This window comes from Larimichthys crocea, chromosome I, assembly GCF_000972845.2.
Source record: "Larimichthys crocea isolate SSNF chromosome I, L_crocea_2.0, whole genome shotgun sequence".
NCBI classification, from domain to species: Eukaryota; Metazoa; Chordata; class Actinopteri; family Sciaenidae; genus Larimichthys; species Larimichthys crocea.
In genome coordinates this window covers 39074857-39092596 of record NC_040011.1, presented here as the reverse complement: position 1 = coordinate 39092596, position 17740 = coordinate 39074857, and the positions used below count along the sequence as shown (strand labels likewise).

At 39.1% G+C, this 17740-nt stretch overlaps 2 protein-coding genes across 6 annotated transcripts in view; one reads left to right on the top strand and one right to left on the bottom strand.

Moving 5' to 3' along the window:
* ctnna1 (catenin (cadherin-associated protein), alpha 1) overlaps positions 1-17740 on the bottom strand; it is a 75556-nt gene that overhangs the window by 37424 nt on the left and 20392 nt on the right. The window lies entirely within an intron of this gene.
* On the top strand, positions 1580-7551 carry lrrtm2 (leucine rich repeat transmembrane neuronal 2). The gene is made up of 2 exons (XM_019268456.2): positions 1580-2437; positions 3122-7551. Exons 1-2 carry the CDS (start codon positions 2434-2436, stop codon positions 4762-4764), a joined length of 1647 nt encoding a protein of 548 aa, XP_019124001.1. The 5' UTR covers positions 1580-2433; the 3' UTR covers positions 4765-7551.

Below are 17740 nucleotides of genomic sequence, written 5' to 3'. Positions count from 1 at the left end.
GCACTAATCCCCTGTTATTTTGTGCTGGTTAATACAGTGCTGTGGTAGGGTTTTTAGTCGGATCTGTCCCTTCTCTCTCAATCCTATTTCATTCATGCCTAGTCTATATTTCATTTCCACGCCAGAGGGTTCTAAAGCACTTCTTCAGGTGCTTATTATGGAGGCAGTTTCTCTGCGGCATCTTTTATGATACTCAAGTGAGTCTCTATCCATCTCCTTTAGGACAGATTTAGGAACATTCCTTTTCTACGAAACCACTAGTCCACTGGATTATGGAAAAAATCTATAGAAATAAAGTAAGCTCCAAGGGTCAAATTATCAGTTCTGTGATCTTTGTTACTGTCTTTTGATATTTCAGCAAGTCCACATGATTCAAATTTCTTTCTTTTAAAAATGCTTTATATTAAAGTCCAAATTGAAAGCTAGCACACTTCAAATATAGGGAACATTCACCATGCCCCCTGAGATTTAAAGGGTTTTTTTTACCCCATGCTTTCCACTCTCACATTCTGCAGCGGGAGTCCCAGCGGGAGATGTAGTCTACCACAATAAATTTGGATAATGTCAGCAGCTTGCTCAGTCAGGTGACCTGGAAAGTCCCAGACAGGTGCATGTTGAAAACCTGTCAATTATGTAAGAACGTGAATTAAGGAGTAAACATTTAGTAGTAATTATTTTTAAGCTGTATAAATTCATCCAAAAAAATGATATAGTATAAAATAATTTGTTCTAGTTACTCTTACACAGTCATCTGCTGCATAAGCAAACAATGTAGATTAAATGTATTGTTCGTAAGACAATATGTTGGTCAAATGTCACAGAAAATAAATCTAAATAACTTTTCAGCAATATGAGGGCATGTTTAAATAAAACAACCTTGAGTGAAATAAAATAAAAGGTTGGCAGGGAGCAGAGTGCCAACGTTAAAGTCAACAGTGACTGTTTAACACAGTCTCTTGGACCTTGTTTTTGTCTGCTTCAAATCTGGTTCACTGCAATTACCAGTCTCCACCCATATTAAATAATTAAACTAAAGTGTGAATTTTCATGCAACAAACTAAAGACATCACTTTCTGTTTAGCATTCTACATAATGCTGAAATAAAGACTCAGCACTAATCCAATCTATTTTCTCAATGTGAACAATATTTTTTTTTCTTTGGTATCACCTTGAGGTTCACACCATCAAGCAAGTATTTGTCCCTGTCAATTACATGTTAAAGCTAGCCTAATTTAAGTTCAGAGCAGCTGGCCATACATGTCAGTGCTCAAAAATTAAAGCACTGCACTCAGGATATGTAAATTATGAATATAAGCCAGACAACCTATGTTAGCTTTGCATATTTGGTCCTGTAATTATGGCAATGCAGCACACCTTTTCTTGTCCTTGCTGATGTTTATGTTGTCTACAGTCACGTGTTAGAAAGTATATTTTGCTTTGTGATGTTATTTTGTTTATTCCTCTGGTATACATTCATACATAACGCATGCACAACAACGGCAAGGCGCGGCTGAGATTTACAGCTGTGGTTAATTTCAACAGCTTGCTGCCGCAACACGTTCAAGATATCAATATTCTGATGGTGACGAGCCAGTGGGAGGGAAGGGGGGGGTGCAGGAGGGAGGTGGAGGGAGACTGAGGTGCACAAGCAGTGTGTATGAGGCAGAGAGCAAGTGACTGAGCAAGAGAGTGAGAGGGTGTTTGTGAGTGTGGGAGAGAAAAAGAGAGAGAGAAACAGTAGTGATGATCGACGCCAGGCTGCCACCACTCTGTAGCAGTGAGTGGCTGCAACAAAAAGCACAGAATAACATCCCCGACTCCCTGCTCTGCTTTTTTCTCTCTCCCTGCGTCTCAGCTAGCAGACGAGGGCTCCGCTCACAGCTCTGCAGAGGCTATGCTGAGACTGAGCCGGCGTCGGAAGCAGGATCTCTTGCTGCCATCAACAAGTTAGGGTTGGAAGACCATAGCCATGAAAGAGGAACGCTTGATCTTCAATTAACCATCTGAGCTGACATCATTGCGGTGGAAGGGAAACAAAAGGGTAAAAAAAGAAAAAGAAAAAAAGGAGAGGAGGGGGGGGGATCTGTTCAACGGAGTCGCTCTGGATGCAACTGATCAACTTAAAAAAAAATATATATATATAAATATTTATTTCAAGGATTCGTGAGATGAAGGAAAAGATTCAACCCTTTCTTTGAAGTTGGATTTTAAAGGACTCTAAGCAAAATAACAGGAATAAGCATCATCTTGTGACATGGAATTTCTTATTTTGTTTCAATTGGGTGGGCTCAGATTTGCTTTATTTCCAAAGAGGCTGATTCCTTTTGTGCGTACTCAAAAGGGTTTTTTCCCTTTGGATTTTTCTTCCATCTGGTTGCTCCAAGAGTCTGCGGAAAAGGACAGTTGAATGCAGCCTCCGATGTGCACAAAAGAATGGGTAAGTTACCCCCTTTATATGGCAGGTCTGGACATGAATAGGGAATACAAGTAAGAGTGCGGGAGGCTAACGACTAAAAGCTCTTCAGCCTAGTCTATTTACTGCAATTGCCCTTCATTTTTCCTTCTTCGCCATGCGACACATGCATTAAGAAGACAGTTATACATTTTAAATACCATTTGTATTTGAACCTCTTAAGTGATTAAGAAGACTTAAGAAAAAACTAAATCGGTTAGGAAAAACTAAGAATTCAAAGGAAAACAGCATATTTGAGCTGCTCGAAATTTTTTTAAAAAGGAACTGATAAATGATTGACAGTAATCAACGGAACATTTTATTTAAGCCTAATTACAGAGCATACAATGAGAATGAAGAAATAAGAATGGGATAAATATAAATAGCAAAGGCTTAAAAAACAGAGTCGAGCTAATATATGTAATGTATGTAAACGGTCATAGGATGTCTAAGTAAAGGATATCTCCATTAGACCTAACACTCAAATAATTCATGGTTTCATATATTAGAAAAGTTGCCAATGTAAAATATCTGAACCTGTGTATGCATGAGAACGAACGGGAGCACACGCGAAAAAGCACAATCGTCACCATGAATTAGTAATAACTGCTCTGCAGAGATGAGCTTTCCCGCCCCACAGTTCATTTTCTTATCTTTGAACCCACCCAGGTTTCCATTCAAGGTGGCCATTGGTGGGACCTGCACCAGCGGCTCTGGGTCTGTGTGTGATCAGCATGCTCCTAGTGTGCCTGCTGCCTCCTGCATCGTGCACAACCTGCCCTCAAAAATGCCGCTGTGAGGACCTGCAGTTCTACTGCGACACCCAGGGGCTTCAGGCACCCCCAGATGGTGTGGACAAGGGGGCCCTGGGGTTGTCACTACGCCACAATAGCATCACTGAGCTTAGCCCTGACCAATTCTATGGCTTCAGCCAGCTCACCTGGCTACATCTAGACCACAACCAGATCACCACAGTTCAAGAGGATGCCTTTCAAGGGCTCTACAAGCTTAAGGACCTCAATCTGAGTTCCAATCGTATCACCAAGTTGCCCAACACAACCTTCATCCACCTCATCAACCTACAGATACTGGACCTGTCCTTCAATCAGATGACTGCATTGGAACCAGAGTTGTTTCATGGACTGAGGAAGCTCCAGATACTCCACCTCCGCTCCAATTTGCTTCGCACCACACCTGTTCGGGCATTCTGGGACTGTCGCAGCCTGGAATATCTGGGCCTGAGCAGCAACCGCCTACGGAGTCTGGCCCGAAATGGATTTGCTGGGCTCATTAAGCTTAAAGAGCTCCACTTGGAGCACAATCAGCTGACCAAGATAAACTTGGCCCATTTCCCTCGCCTGGTTGCCCTCCAGTTTCTATATCTGCAATGGAATAAGATCAGCAACCTAACATGTGGCATGGAGTGGACCTGGACCACTTTGGAGAAGCTGGACCTCACAGGAAATGAAATTCGTGTGCTGACACCTGATGTGTTTGAAACGCTGCCAAATTTAAAGATTTTGCTGCTGGATAACAACAAACTAAGCAGTCTGGATCCCCAAGTCATGGATATGTGGCAGTCTCTGGGTACCATTGGGCTATCCAGCAACTTTTGGGAATGTACCAAAAGGATTTGCTCTCTGGCCACTTGGCTAAGCACCTTTAAAGGAAGGTGGGAACATTCCATTCTCTGCCATAGTCCTGAATATGCCCAAGGTGAGGAGATACTTGATGCCGTTTATGGATTCCAGCTTTGCCAGAATTTTTCAGCGCCAGTTGTTCAGACCATTAGTACAACCACAGACGCTACTATAGCTGCAGAGATCACAAGCTCACTGTTTGGAATTATGCAGCCGACCCCAACGCAGGACTATGCAGAGGATTTTGGGAGCTTTACCACAGTCACTACCACAACAACCACAACACAAGTACCACACACTGCTCAAGCAACTACTGCTACAGTGGAAGAGGCAGCTGTAACAGAGGACTTCATGGCAATGGACAACACTGTTATGACTCATAGGGTTATCATTGGAACTATGGCCCTTCTATTTTCATTCTTTTTCATCATTTTCGTTGTGTATATCTCACGGAAGTGCTGCCCTCCCACCCTGCGCCGGATACGCCACTGTTCGGCTATTCAGAACCGCAGACAGATGAGGACCCAGCAGCGGCAGCCAATGGCAGATCTAGCTACACAGGTACCCTATAATGAGTATGAGCCCAGCCATGAAGAAGGGGCACTCGTGATCATCAATGGCTATGGGCAGTGCAAGTGTCAGCAACTGCCTTACAAAGAGTGTGAAGTATGAACTCTTATTTATTCCTAGAGCATATGGTTTGCCATTTGACCATTTCAGATGATACAGGGTTTGCTTTTTTGATTTTTTTTTCCCAGTTTATGTAAAAAGCATAATTTCTACAAGTGAGATTTAAGAATATGTGAGAAATGATGAATGCTACAATGACAGACGTTGGACATGACCGTTAAGGGATGATGTAGGGATAGTCACAAATTTATTTTTCTATGAATGCAAGGTTGTTCATATCAGGCAGGGGCAATCATTTTAAACAAGAAAATTGTAAACTGTGAGATTTGTCTCCACATTGTCTATATTCTGCAGCACAGAGAAAATACGTAGCCAAATGGCCCTCTGCTAACGGAATACATTAAGTGGAGAAATGTGATTTATGTCTATTTCTTTTAAAAAACTAAATATTTGAAATCATGTTTCTAACTGCACCACAGGCAGTGATGCCAATCACTATCACTGAGGCAAATGAATTGGATCAGTTATCATAATGTTTTTGTTTTACCGTTTCATTGTTTTGGAAGACCTATGAAACATTAAAGGCCACTGAGACCAAAATCTAACTCTGAAATATTACTGAAAAATAAATGTCATTATTGTTATTATGTTACAAATAAAAATAAATCCTCTCGAGGAGAAAAGAACCCTGAAATTCTATTCAGTACACACTAAATACATTACTTTTACCAAATCAGACAATAGTCAGTTAGACAAGTCTATAACCTTCCATCAGATCCAAAGGCCCTTGGTGTTTCCTGTTTACAGAATTTATTTGGGAGGCCCACCCTAAAGCCAGCTGTCCTTAGCCAAAAAAAAAATCTTGGGTGTGGAAATTCAAAGTTCATCTAAGAATTTGTGGAAATGCAAAGTGAGTATCTGTATCTGCTGCTGTTTTGCAGCTTACTCTCAAGCTCTTGGGTTTTGGAGTTCTTACCCAGAAGGGCCAATCACCACAAATAAATTCTTAAACCTGTGGGTAACACTAAGCTTGTTCATCTGTGGTTAATCTCCAATATACTACACTGATGTCTTGATGTCTTCCTTTTCCTTGGACGTCAAGAACAAAATTATTAGACCTTCAAATGTACAACGACCTGTACATGGATCGCTGGCTCCCAAATGCCATATACACTGTGACCATAATGTTTCCAATAGCTTAACCTAGCAAGTACAGTTTGCTGATTTGCTATTATATACCGGGATCAATATAGAGGCGAGCTAGTGTGAGGTGTTAAGGTAGCAAGTAAAAGGGTAATGAACAGCGCAAATGCCAGACAGGAGAGCATTTCATTCTGAAAATAAAACCGTTCCCAGTAGCCCCGGCTCTTTACTGCTTACACACTAATCAGGACTGACAGGCTCAAGATTGAACCAATTAAGGCAAGGCAAAAAGAATCTAATATTCTGTCACCCACGCCAGTGATCCAGCAACATTTAGCTTGTTCAGCCACTCAAAAATAGTTTTAGTAGAATCATCCTCCGCACCACAGAAAAAACATCACTGAACCTTTTACTTTAAGACAGACGTTGCTCTTGTTGTTAGGGATACAGAGTTGTCATTTACAGTCCTCAAAATGGGGTAACGGTGAAAAATAAATATAATAAGATCTCCTTCGTTAGTAGTCACAAGTGTCAAGTTAAACTGCGGTCAATACCCTGAAAGCAAATGGAGATCCAGTGATAAGCAAACAGCAAGCCTGGGTCAGGAGACATTTGTATGCAGCAGGGAGAGGATGTGCATTAGCATCAGACTAAAGCTGCTGCCGCAGCTCCGCACTTCTTTGTGTTCAGTTTGGTGGTGGGGGCAGGGTGAATGAGAGAGGGATTGAGAGGAATTGATGGGACGGTGAAGAGGGGCAACTACGGGACAATGACTTAGTTTATTTAAAAAGAAAACAAAACAAAAAAAAAAATTTCTGGCCAACTAAAGGTAGGAAAGAATTAAAAGATAGATACTGACTGATATCATCTCAGGCTAAAAATGCATAGTCCTCATATAACAACAATTTCAATACAAACAATTAATGTTAAATTCTTAACACTGGAAATCAGATTACAGCATTTTCGTGACAGACTTGAGGCTATGTTAAACAAAGTCGGTAATTAAGACGTCAAGATGCTCCTGATAGCACAGCACCTTCGAGCGAGATATCTGGTTTTGAGCAATTAGGATACAGTTTGTTGTGGATACCCCCTAGAAGTAACCAGAAGGTACCATTTGTGGCTTTATCTCTACTCAAAATTTGGCTTCAAACTTCTAAATGAATGCTTGTGTCATTGTCTTTCTGCACATACTTGTAGGATACCTACACCAACTTCTAAGAAAGTGTTTGTGTAAACCAAAAATTGTTACACTTCACATTTAAATTTAATGTAAAACCTTTCATACACCAATTTCCAAAGTCAAGCGCCTCCACTTTGTTTCCAATTTTGTTTTCTTCCAGCTTCGCACTATTTTTACTATTGCCCTTCTAATCTGTCTTGCATGTTCAAAAGTCAAAATTGAGTTAAATATTTCTTAATGTCATTCAGCAAACATTTTGGAGGGACCTCATTAATAGCACCAAGAATGGGGATGTATGTGCAATTCCTATGAAGTTCTGTCAATCATTTGACATTTCACTGTTTAAGACTACGGTTGTACTAAGTGACTGAAATCCACAAAATTTGTAGAAATATGCATCCCTTTGCACTCTGGCTCTTTGTAAACTGTTTTGTTTCCTCTTGTCATCCTCTAGCCCTGGTCCCCACCCTGCCTAAAAATTAAAAAGGAAAAAAAAAAAAAAACAAGTGAACCAATCCCCTCTCTCTTACCCAACCTCTTTGTGCAAAATGAATGCTTTTCTCTTCCCATTTTCCTTTTGTATTGTAATATGTACAATTTCATATCTGTATAGTGGATAAGATGTGCCAAACTGGAAAAAAAAAAGAAAAGAAAAAAAAAACATTTTCCCCTCAAAACATATATTTTTTAAATAAAATGGTTATAATTTACAGTGTTTGCTAACTGATGGATGCACACAACATGGTTTGGTCTTTCATTACATTTTGGTTTAATGTGTCAATCTTTAGCTTATAAAATCTTTTAAGGACACGTATTATGCGTCTTATTTTCTGTCATATAGTGTTATAATGCTAGATGTCCACATTAAACAAAGCCAAGTTTTAAATAATGAGAGAAAGCTTAGCTAAAAGCTCTGTGAGCAAAAAGTTTAAGCTTTCAGACTGTTCTGAATACTAGGTTTCCAATATTTTTTTCTACTGTCATGATGGGCTGATGTTCACGAGTCATGGATTTTGTTATATCAACTGCTCCAGTCACAGCACACCTACAAAGTACAGGGATACCGGTCTGCCTAAGTTATTCGACCACTCTGCTCATGACTATTCTTCCAACTTTTTCAAGGCTGTTCAGTATGCGTCACAAAGTACATTGTCGCTTGTGAACTAAGATTGATGGAAAGTTTATTTTTTTAAATTAACCACTGTGACTGCCGTTAGCTACTTAGTCGTGCAGCTAGTTTTCTGCCCCATATTGCTATTTTCCAAGCTAAAGTTACTGGTTGTTGCCAAGCACACCAGCAAGAAGATGAGGCGGTACTCGCAAGTACTGGATACTGCCCTTCAGCAGGCTTCTGGAAGTTAGCCAATCAGAAGAAAGTGGTCTTTTAAAGAAGGGAGCATTAAAGAGACAGCAGCTAAAATGTCTTGTTTCAGACACAAGGATGAAAAGAGGACCCATAAAGGCCCAGTACAAGATAAATAAGTGGGGGGGGGGGGGGGGGGGGGGGGTTGTGTGAATGTGTGAATCATGCAAAGCTACTCCAGAGACCCAGAATAAAAATGGAACTGGAAAAAAGAATAATAGGTCCCCTTTGAGCAAACCAAATCAAACAACACTTGATGTTCACATGAAAAAAGCATAGTGGGAAAAATGTATCCACTTAAATACATGACATGCATTATTTTCTGATGTACTGCTTTGTTCTATATACATTTGGGAACAATCAATCCAAGAATGACAATGTTAAAGAGACCTGTGTTGTATCAGATCTGGCTTGAGTGTTGAAGAATAATAACTTTGGCATCTTCGACAAATTAGACACTGGTGAATTGTAAATTTTTGGCTGTTTAACTAAACTGACTAAAAGTTTTTCCAAATTAAAACAAGATTTAAGTACTGTGAGGCAATGGTGGTAATGCAGTAACATCTAGAGATTAGGAAATCTCAGCAACACAGTAAGACCAAAATAACCCAGAGCAACATAACACATTCCCTGCCAGCCCCCCATTCAAAGGTTTTATACACTAAGATTTTGCAAAGTGGACATGGCAGCTACCTGCACAGATGCAACTTTAGGTTTTCAAACTCAGCAGATTACATGCATGAATTCTGTCTTACTATCTCTAACCCAGCTTAGTATTTTATCACTGCCTGCATTGTTTGTTACAATGTAGATATTAAAGTAATATCTCCATATGCCAATGACAATGACTAAGTAAAAATTCATGTGTGGGAGAACAATCCTAACTATCAAAAAATCATCCGTTACACAGTTTAAAAATACATTTCAATAAGAGAAACCACCGAACCACGTTAAGTAACTCTTGAAACAGATGGGGCTTCAGATTCATAGATATTAAGTTTAATGGAGACAGAGAACGGCTTGAGTTTGACCTATGATGCTTACTGCAAAATTTGACATTATTAGTGAACCAACTATGTGAGGAACTAACTGACAACCCTTGTAAAACAAGTTAGAATTTCTGAAACGGAAATCTTTTGAAGGGTTATATCTTTTTTGGTAAGACTTGTCTTTTAAAAAAATGCACATCAGAGACTATCAAAGTCTGTATTCCGCAATAACAAAGCCACGTTCAGATATAAGAAGTCAAGCGTGGAGAATCCAGACAACAATTTATTGAAGTGGGAGTTTAGATGTTTCCTTTTGTACTGAACCCACCCCCAGTGTTGGTGGTGCTGTTCACAATCACTGCACCAATTCTATAGCCAACTGATAACAATTAGTGCCTGTGCAGTTACAATGTTGTATTAAAGAATATCGTGTTGCAATATTTACCCTCCCACCCCTCTAATATTTATCTAAAGGCAACTTACTGAATATCAAGCAGTTTGGAGTTTTAAAAGATGCAAACCTTGTCAGGAATATAGGCTGACATGGCTATCTCACTGTATGAACCACTTAAATTTTACCAGGTCTTTTTTGATGAGGCTTACAGAAAGCAAGCGTCAGTAATTAACCTGCAAAGTGTACCCAGGTGGGAGAGGCACTAAACTGATGAGTCTGACTGCATGGCCTCTGTAGTCTGCAGGGTTCAAGGACTGTGAGTCCATGGACGTTTCACATATTCATTATGAAGCTGCCAATAAATCTAGAAAACGCTTACTGGGATAGACATATTGATCTGGTCTCTCTTCAGCAAATACCTTCCTAATATATTTATTGCTTAACACATTTAAAGCCATTCCTCAGCCTTATTATTGAAGGATCCAAGTGTAAACAACAGAACTGAGTAAACCAGAAGTCTTTTCAGTGTCCATGGACAAGACCTAACTTTCCAGTTGAACTTGTTGGAGAGGTGGCAACTCTGCTTAACACTCAAAAGAGTCAGAGTCACAGAGCCCAATTATTTCGATTTATTCAATTTTTTGAAGCCCACTATGTGATGCATTTGCTCAGCTTGAAAGCGGCCAAAAAAAACAAACCAGGCACTCCAGATGGCAGGTCCTCGACTGCTGCCTCCAAACCAGAAAGCAATTCTCTTAAATTATGGGAAAATGGTTCTAAACGTGTTACATCATTAAATAAAATATACAGCTGAAAGCACTTGCTTTAAGCAGATTGACAGTTGCACCTTGAGTCTAGACAAACTTTATATTCTGTACAAAACAAATGGATGACAACAATTATCAATAAATTACCCCGAGTACCTTCCCAGACTGTCTGACAACAAGCATTAGCTGTTAGCATTATTGTATGACAGCTTGAAGGATTAGACAGACTTTTCTGTGTGGACTTTGAATGTTCTCCCTATGTCTGTTGGGGTTTCCGAGTGCTTCGGTTCTACAGTAGTTCAGTGGAGTGGGTCAGCTGGAAACACCTTAGATAGACCATAGGTGTGAATGTGAGTGTGAAAGTGTTTGTCTGTATACATATATGTTAGGCCTGTGATTAAGTGGTGGCCTGTCCATCATGTGCACTGCATCTCACGCTTGGATAGGCTCCAATCCCCTGGGCCCTGAACAGGACATAAGGTTAAAATGATGGATGGATGGACAGGTGGATGGATATTGTTAAATGCTATAACAAATAAATATTAATATTGTCAATGTGGTGATTGCTCTCATGTTAGATGACACAAGCTTTCTTTGGCTTAATAATATAATAAAAAGTAAAGCAATCTCCATTTCCCTTTGTCATTTAATACCAGAGTTGTGAACAATCATTTCCTGTTGCTAAGGTCAGTGACAAGTCTGATGAAAACAAAAGGGACCTGCAACAGCTGCGAATGTGTGTGCACATGTGTTAACACAGCTCATTTCACTTCAATTCGGTCTACCTCACCTTCAAGCCAATGTAATTATCTGGCTAAACACACCTGCAAATAGCAGATTCGAATTCTGGTTTTCTTGTCATTTTTACAATGACCGTGCTGCTGGCTGGAGGACAACTGCTTATCTGACTTTTCAGACTAAGAAACAGACTCAAAACATCTAATAGTATTCTGCATAAAAATTCTATCCTCGATTTTGTTTGATTTATGCATGTCTTAATTGCTTTCATATATTAACAATGAATCACAAGAGTACTTGTATGTGAATCAGGGAAATCTCACCTGATTCTAGAGTTTTCAGTGCTACAGAGACTTTTAACATCTTCCAGTTTTGGCCTCCAATTTTACTGTTTAGATTTACTTTCACAACTCACATTAACATCAAGTTTGAAAAGCACAATGTCAAGGTGTTAATAGGCAAGTACAGCTTGTTTCCACTGTTCTTAATTTGTATCTTCACATACCAAAACAGCACTTAACACCTTAATAGAAGACACAGCATTCTTTATTGGATGGTTAAAAGTTAAAGAGTACCGTGTTGTGGTTTCTAATTGACTCCATTAGCTGCTCTTCATTCCTGTCTGATAAGCTGCTTTTTGGAATATTTCCAACCACAGGTCCCACAGCCTAAATTAATACTCTACCTGTAAGTAGAGCCTAATACGACTACCTGTAAGTAAAGAAAAGCACCTTATGCAATAAAAAAAAACACACAATATTTACAAGTGCTAATTATTAGGTTTAATTTTCTTCAATCAGTTTGGACCGCTAAACTTGGACCCCTCCAGTCATAATCATCCAATAAGAATGAGCTTTTACAAAAAACTAAATACGTTATTTAAACACAGGTCAAACTGTCTTTTTTGACAAATGTAACTGCAAGATAAAATGAAACCTATTTAAGACTCTCTTTGTTCAGCCCCTACAGCCACCTAAATGCTAAAAAAAGTCAGCATTTTCATATGTATGCTAACATGCAAATAAATGCAAAATATGATGTGAAAATTCTGTATAGCCCCCGGTCATCAGGATTTATTGTGTATACAGAATATTTTGTCTAAATACATCAAAATATGTTAAATGGAAGCTTATGTCTTGATTGTCCTACTTCATTGTTATGAATTTACTTCCTAAAATAATGGAGAATACAGTACAGATACAGAAAGTTAACTCTTAACTCTCTAAAGCTAAAAAAGATTAATGGTAATCAAAGGGTTTTCTTTTTCCATTTCCTCACTTCTTAGGAGAAACATGACTAAACTCAAAAGTATTATTCTGCAACATCACATCTGCCATTCCAGGAATTAAGTAATCCCAAGGGCCAAAACGGGGAGCTTTTTAGGATGGGAGGCAAAATGCATACTTAAATCAGTACTGAAGCTTGTGACAACACATTATGCCTCAGACTGTACAACAAAAGGAGAAACTATCAGACAGACACACAATAAAATATGAATCTTAAGAAACACCTTTACCTGTAGAGACAAAGGTTCCTTCATTTGCCAATGAAGTTGTTCAGTGGCAAAGGTCTTAGCCAAGCTTATAACAAATAGCAAGCTTAAGGTACATTATACAACTCTAAAAAGGTTAAACTCCTAGCATCACAATATGTCTATTTGTGAGGTCGTTGCATACCTTATTCTGTTTAATTGTTCTGGGGAAAAGGGTGCACTTCATCTGCCTGGCTACAAAGCCAAATCAAAGATCCTGGAATTCACCAGCAAAAGATCAAGGACGAGGTCTTGGAAACATCGCCTGACAGGCTGTTCCTGACAGACCAATCGTTTATTGAGGCTGTAAATATACAAAAAGCCTCAGGGGCACTAAATCCTTTTTGCTTGTTACATTGTTTGGAGCGTAATTTGTTTTAATTATAAATTTAGATGAGGTTACAACTAGATAAATCAAAATGCTTTCACACTGGTCTTGCCATCAAGTCTTGAACCTTCTTACCCTTTTTTTAAAGAGGTGTGTAAAACATTAAACAGTTTTTCCTTTCCTCTACAGTGTTTGTTATTTCCCTAGCCACAAAGCCAATATTCCTTCTCTCTGCACAGGACATCATACCTCACATTTTATAAATTTGTCCCATCATGGATGAAAGGTAATGTAAAATGCCCACTACACCCCCTATTAGAGGTAACTTGGTGTGCGGCTGTTATCAACTTCAAAATCAATCATCATCTTCTCGGTTAATTTACACATAGCACGTAATGGATCAGCTAGGCAGGCTAGATGGTCCAAGATACACTTAAAATGTGTTTAAAATTAAAGTCAAGTATGTGGGCGCAGAGGAATAGGGATAAAGCAAAATGCTGCCACTCACTGTAGGTGCCCAAGGCAAAAAGACAGTGAGAGTCGGGTAAAGAGTGAGCTGTCGAGAGAGAAAGGGACACAGACGTGAAGAAAAGCGTTGCAAAGATGGAGAAAATGGAAAAGCTGATTCAGCAAGGAGAAAGTGGAAGAGAAATGTTTGAAAAGCACAGTGGGAGTGGAAGACTATATAGAGGCAAGTGAAACGAGAGGCAGGGGTCCCACTGCATTGGCCAAACATGTTCTTTTCATCCAAATCATAATGCATCAGTTCATGTTGAAGGGATTTAAATGTCAGTAGTTAAATATGTCGAAGCAAGCATCACCCTCTTACTGTATGTGAAACCCTGACAGATGTTGGGACCTACAGATGCATTATTAATATAAAGTGGCAGAGGCAGTTACACTTAACATGTGCCACACCAAACTGTCATGACAATATGGAATAACTGAGGTCACACTATGTGGCAGTGCTGGGGCAACATCACCCGCACCCGCCTTTCCCCTTCACTGCCTGAGCAGACAGCGCTAGTCTTGTTAAATGATCATCAGAGCATTGTACACAACTTCCATTACAGATACCAAGAAGAAAAAAGAAAAAATACCACTTCCCAGTATTCTGTAGTTTGCCGAACATCAAAGTCAGCTCTTTATTCAATAACAGTTTAATCCAAGGGTGCTGCCGTTTTTCCAATCAATGTGCTGTATAAAACTTTTAGCTGCTCTAATGAAAACCACTCCAACACGTTTTCCACAAACACGATGTGATGCTGTTAACTGTAACTTGCGTGGACTTAAATAGCAAGCTCATAACATCTGCTTTTGTAAGGAATGTGTGTCTGTCTATCTCTCTATATGACATACACAAAAACTGAATACATGTTTGTGATGCAAACTGACTGAGCTCAAAAGGAACACATAAATAATTAAATACTTTATTTTAAAGTAAAAATCATGAACCAAAATGGAACAAGGTTCAACATTTAGTCTACTACACTAAAATGAAGCTTTTTAGACATTATTCTAATAGCTTTTATTAGTCTAATCCCTGCTCTGTAATATCACAGACACAGCAGACTCTCTACCGCTCTAATAAGTGTAATACAGTGTAATAGTGTAATATTCAACATGCCTACAGACTTGCTTATTGCTGGACCGATTACATGTATACTGGTATAAGGGTTGTAGCTATGCCTAATAAAACAAACGTACACATTAATGATTTAATAAAAGCATGCATGAAAACAAAATAACTGAATGTCTCTATTTCTTTCCTGTTTACAACAGTGTTCCTACATGATCATGATTTTGATTTAATGGTAATACTATTGAATTTAAGCTTTTTCAGATCAGCACAATGATGCTGACCAAAGCCCAAGGTAAAATCCTTGAAACTTATTGGTGAGGTAACGATGTCAGACAGAAATTTGTCAAAGAATGAATGAGAGGGGGAAAAAACAATTGAGATTGGGGGATGAACACAACTTGCAGCCAGAGGGAATGAAGAAGCAGAAGGGACGGGAGACAATGAGCTAGGAATTGATCCAACAGCCTCAGCTGTGAGTTTAAACCCATATGCAGTAATAGCAACATACTATTTACTTGTAATGAATTGCTGTATAATGTATTCTTCCGCTCCACTACATTTCAAAGAATATTATTGTTAGGATAAGGATAAATTCAAACGCTACCAGTATATGAAGTATTTACATTTAGCCCCACATTTACCAATATTAAAGTAAGATGTACATAAGATGTACATGTTATTACGACAATATCTACAACACAATATTATAATGTAATATTTATTCTGAAATATCTCTTAAAATATGCTGAAGTTTTAGTGGTATTTAGTTCTACAGCAGGTGTTGGTACTTTTAAGTACAGAGTACTTCTCCCACGACTGAGAAATCATGGCATTCATAGTGTATAATCTCTTTAAGGAGGGCATGAATTACATATTTCATTGCACCTTACTGCCTTAGAATGACAGCAGACACATCGTCATTAAGCCAACGAAAGGTGTGTTTAGTCTGTCAAGTTTATTTAGACACAGTCTAGTAGCTGTCACACTGTCTATCATTGGTGTAAAGCACCAGGCCAAGACACCAACTATCTTACTATGCTAACTACACGTCAGCCACAGCTCTCAGAGCCTAAACCAGAGCTTTCCATGCTCAAGGACAATGATGGATTATGCTTCTCATTGATTTCCTTCATCTGGCCAAATGATTAGCTAAATCCCTGTCATGTCCACTCATCATCACCACATGATGGTTTTCACTGTAAAGTTTTCAAGTCATACCGGGTTACATGAGTGACACGGAGGAGCTCAGTGAAGTAGAAAACTTGTTCTGAAGTATACTAGAACTGCTGCATGAATGGCCTGACCCTTAAAATAAAGTGGCAGCGTTCTGGATGAGCAATGAGAGCAAATCATAGTTGTTATGGCCGCGCATGGACCGAACCGTATTGAGTGAAAATGTTGTGTAAACTTGGTTGACATTTGGCTGGATATTACTTTATCTGTCAATGTCCAGTGAAAACATATTTAAAACACACAAACAAAAAGATTTTCTAACTGAGGCTCCGACCCCTTTTTGAACCCAGTATTAAATCAGACATTCAAAACATTATGCTGTAACTACATTACATTACTTCTCATGCCGAGTGCATCCAATGAATTCCAATCACAAGACGCACACTTTACTTCTGGAACAAAAGCAAAAAGACAGAAATTCAGCCAACACCTAGTAGTTTGTTGTTGTATCAACGCTCGCCCCCAAGGACTACTGAGCCGAACTAAACTACTGTAATACTGCAAAGCACTACTTTATCATACTGAGACAAAGCCACATCCTCCAAACTGCTACTGCCTCATGTACCAAGTACCACCTTGATGTGCAGTTATAATTTCTGCCAAAAAGGTTGTTTTTTTTTTTTGCCCTCAAAAACTACTTAAACGATTTCAGTGACATTGCATGGGAAGTTAGGCCAAGGGCCAAAGAGACACAGATTACTTTTGGGTGCAGATAGAACACTCATTTGCCAACTTATTAAGCAGACAGGCTTAGGCCATTGCCAAATTCTCTGCTACAGTAAATACCCTGACCTGGCAGTCATGCAGCAGATGTGCCAGTCCTAAATTGGCCTATTTATAATATAACCTACAGACCCACTAAATACTGTATTTAAATAATGTTAGGTCACAACAGCTTAGGAGGGTTATTTGTATAGATTGTAGGCATGCGTGCTAAAATTAGCAGCCACAATTTAAACCTATAACAGATACTTTGGCATTCAGTCTGCAGATCTGCATTGTTAAGATATGTGTGCTCTGGTAGTCCTACTGCTGTGTGTGGAAGAGAGTTAGAATCTGTACCGCTATCACACCCCGCCTAGCCAGACATCCATTACAGCCACAGGGCCACTGTAACACTTCAAAAATGAAATGGGCAAGCTGTGCAGTTTATGCCTTTACCTCTAAAATCCAGCAAGAACAGCAGAAAACAGATAAAGTTGAAACTCATAGATAGTAATAAACGATGCATTACCACAGCAATGAAATTTCTCTGGTTGACTGGCTCAAACTGGAATTCTGCTGTTACAGGGAGGATATTTGAGTGGCGGTTAAACAGAGTCGTTTCCCGAAAAGAAGAATCTGACATGGAACACAATGTGTAAAAGACAGTAAGAACATTGCTTCTTCCTTAACACACTTCATCGCTACAGAAAAACAAGATGTGTCTTGAAGTGATCTAGCAACAGACACAGTCCCAAAAGTCATTCTTTAAATATTCAGAAACAAAAGGCACGGTCTTTCACAGCCACTGAATGTCAAAATGATTTAAGATTAATTTATCTTCAACAATAAAAACTGTGCTGGGGGAAGCAAAAAGTCTCACTCATCCGGTGTTCTGTTATTACACTGAGTGGTTAAAAGTTTCCTCGGTATCTGCATGAGTTCCCAATAAAACAGTGACAACAAAGCAGCAGATTTTCTGTTTCTGAAACTGAATTGTTCAGTGATATTTTTGTAGTATTTTTTAAAAGACATGAGAAAAATACATCCAGATACTTCACTGAT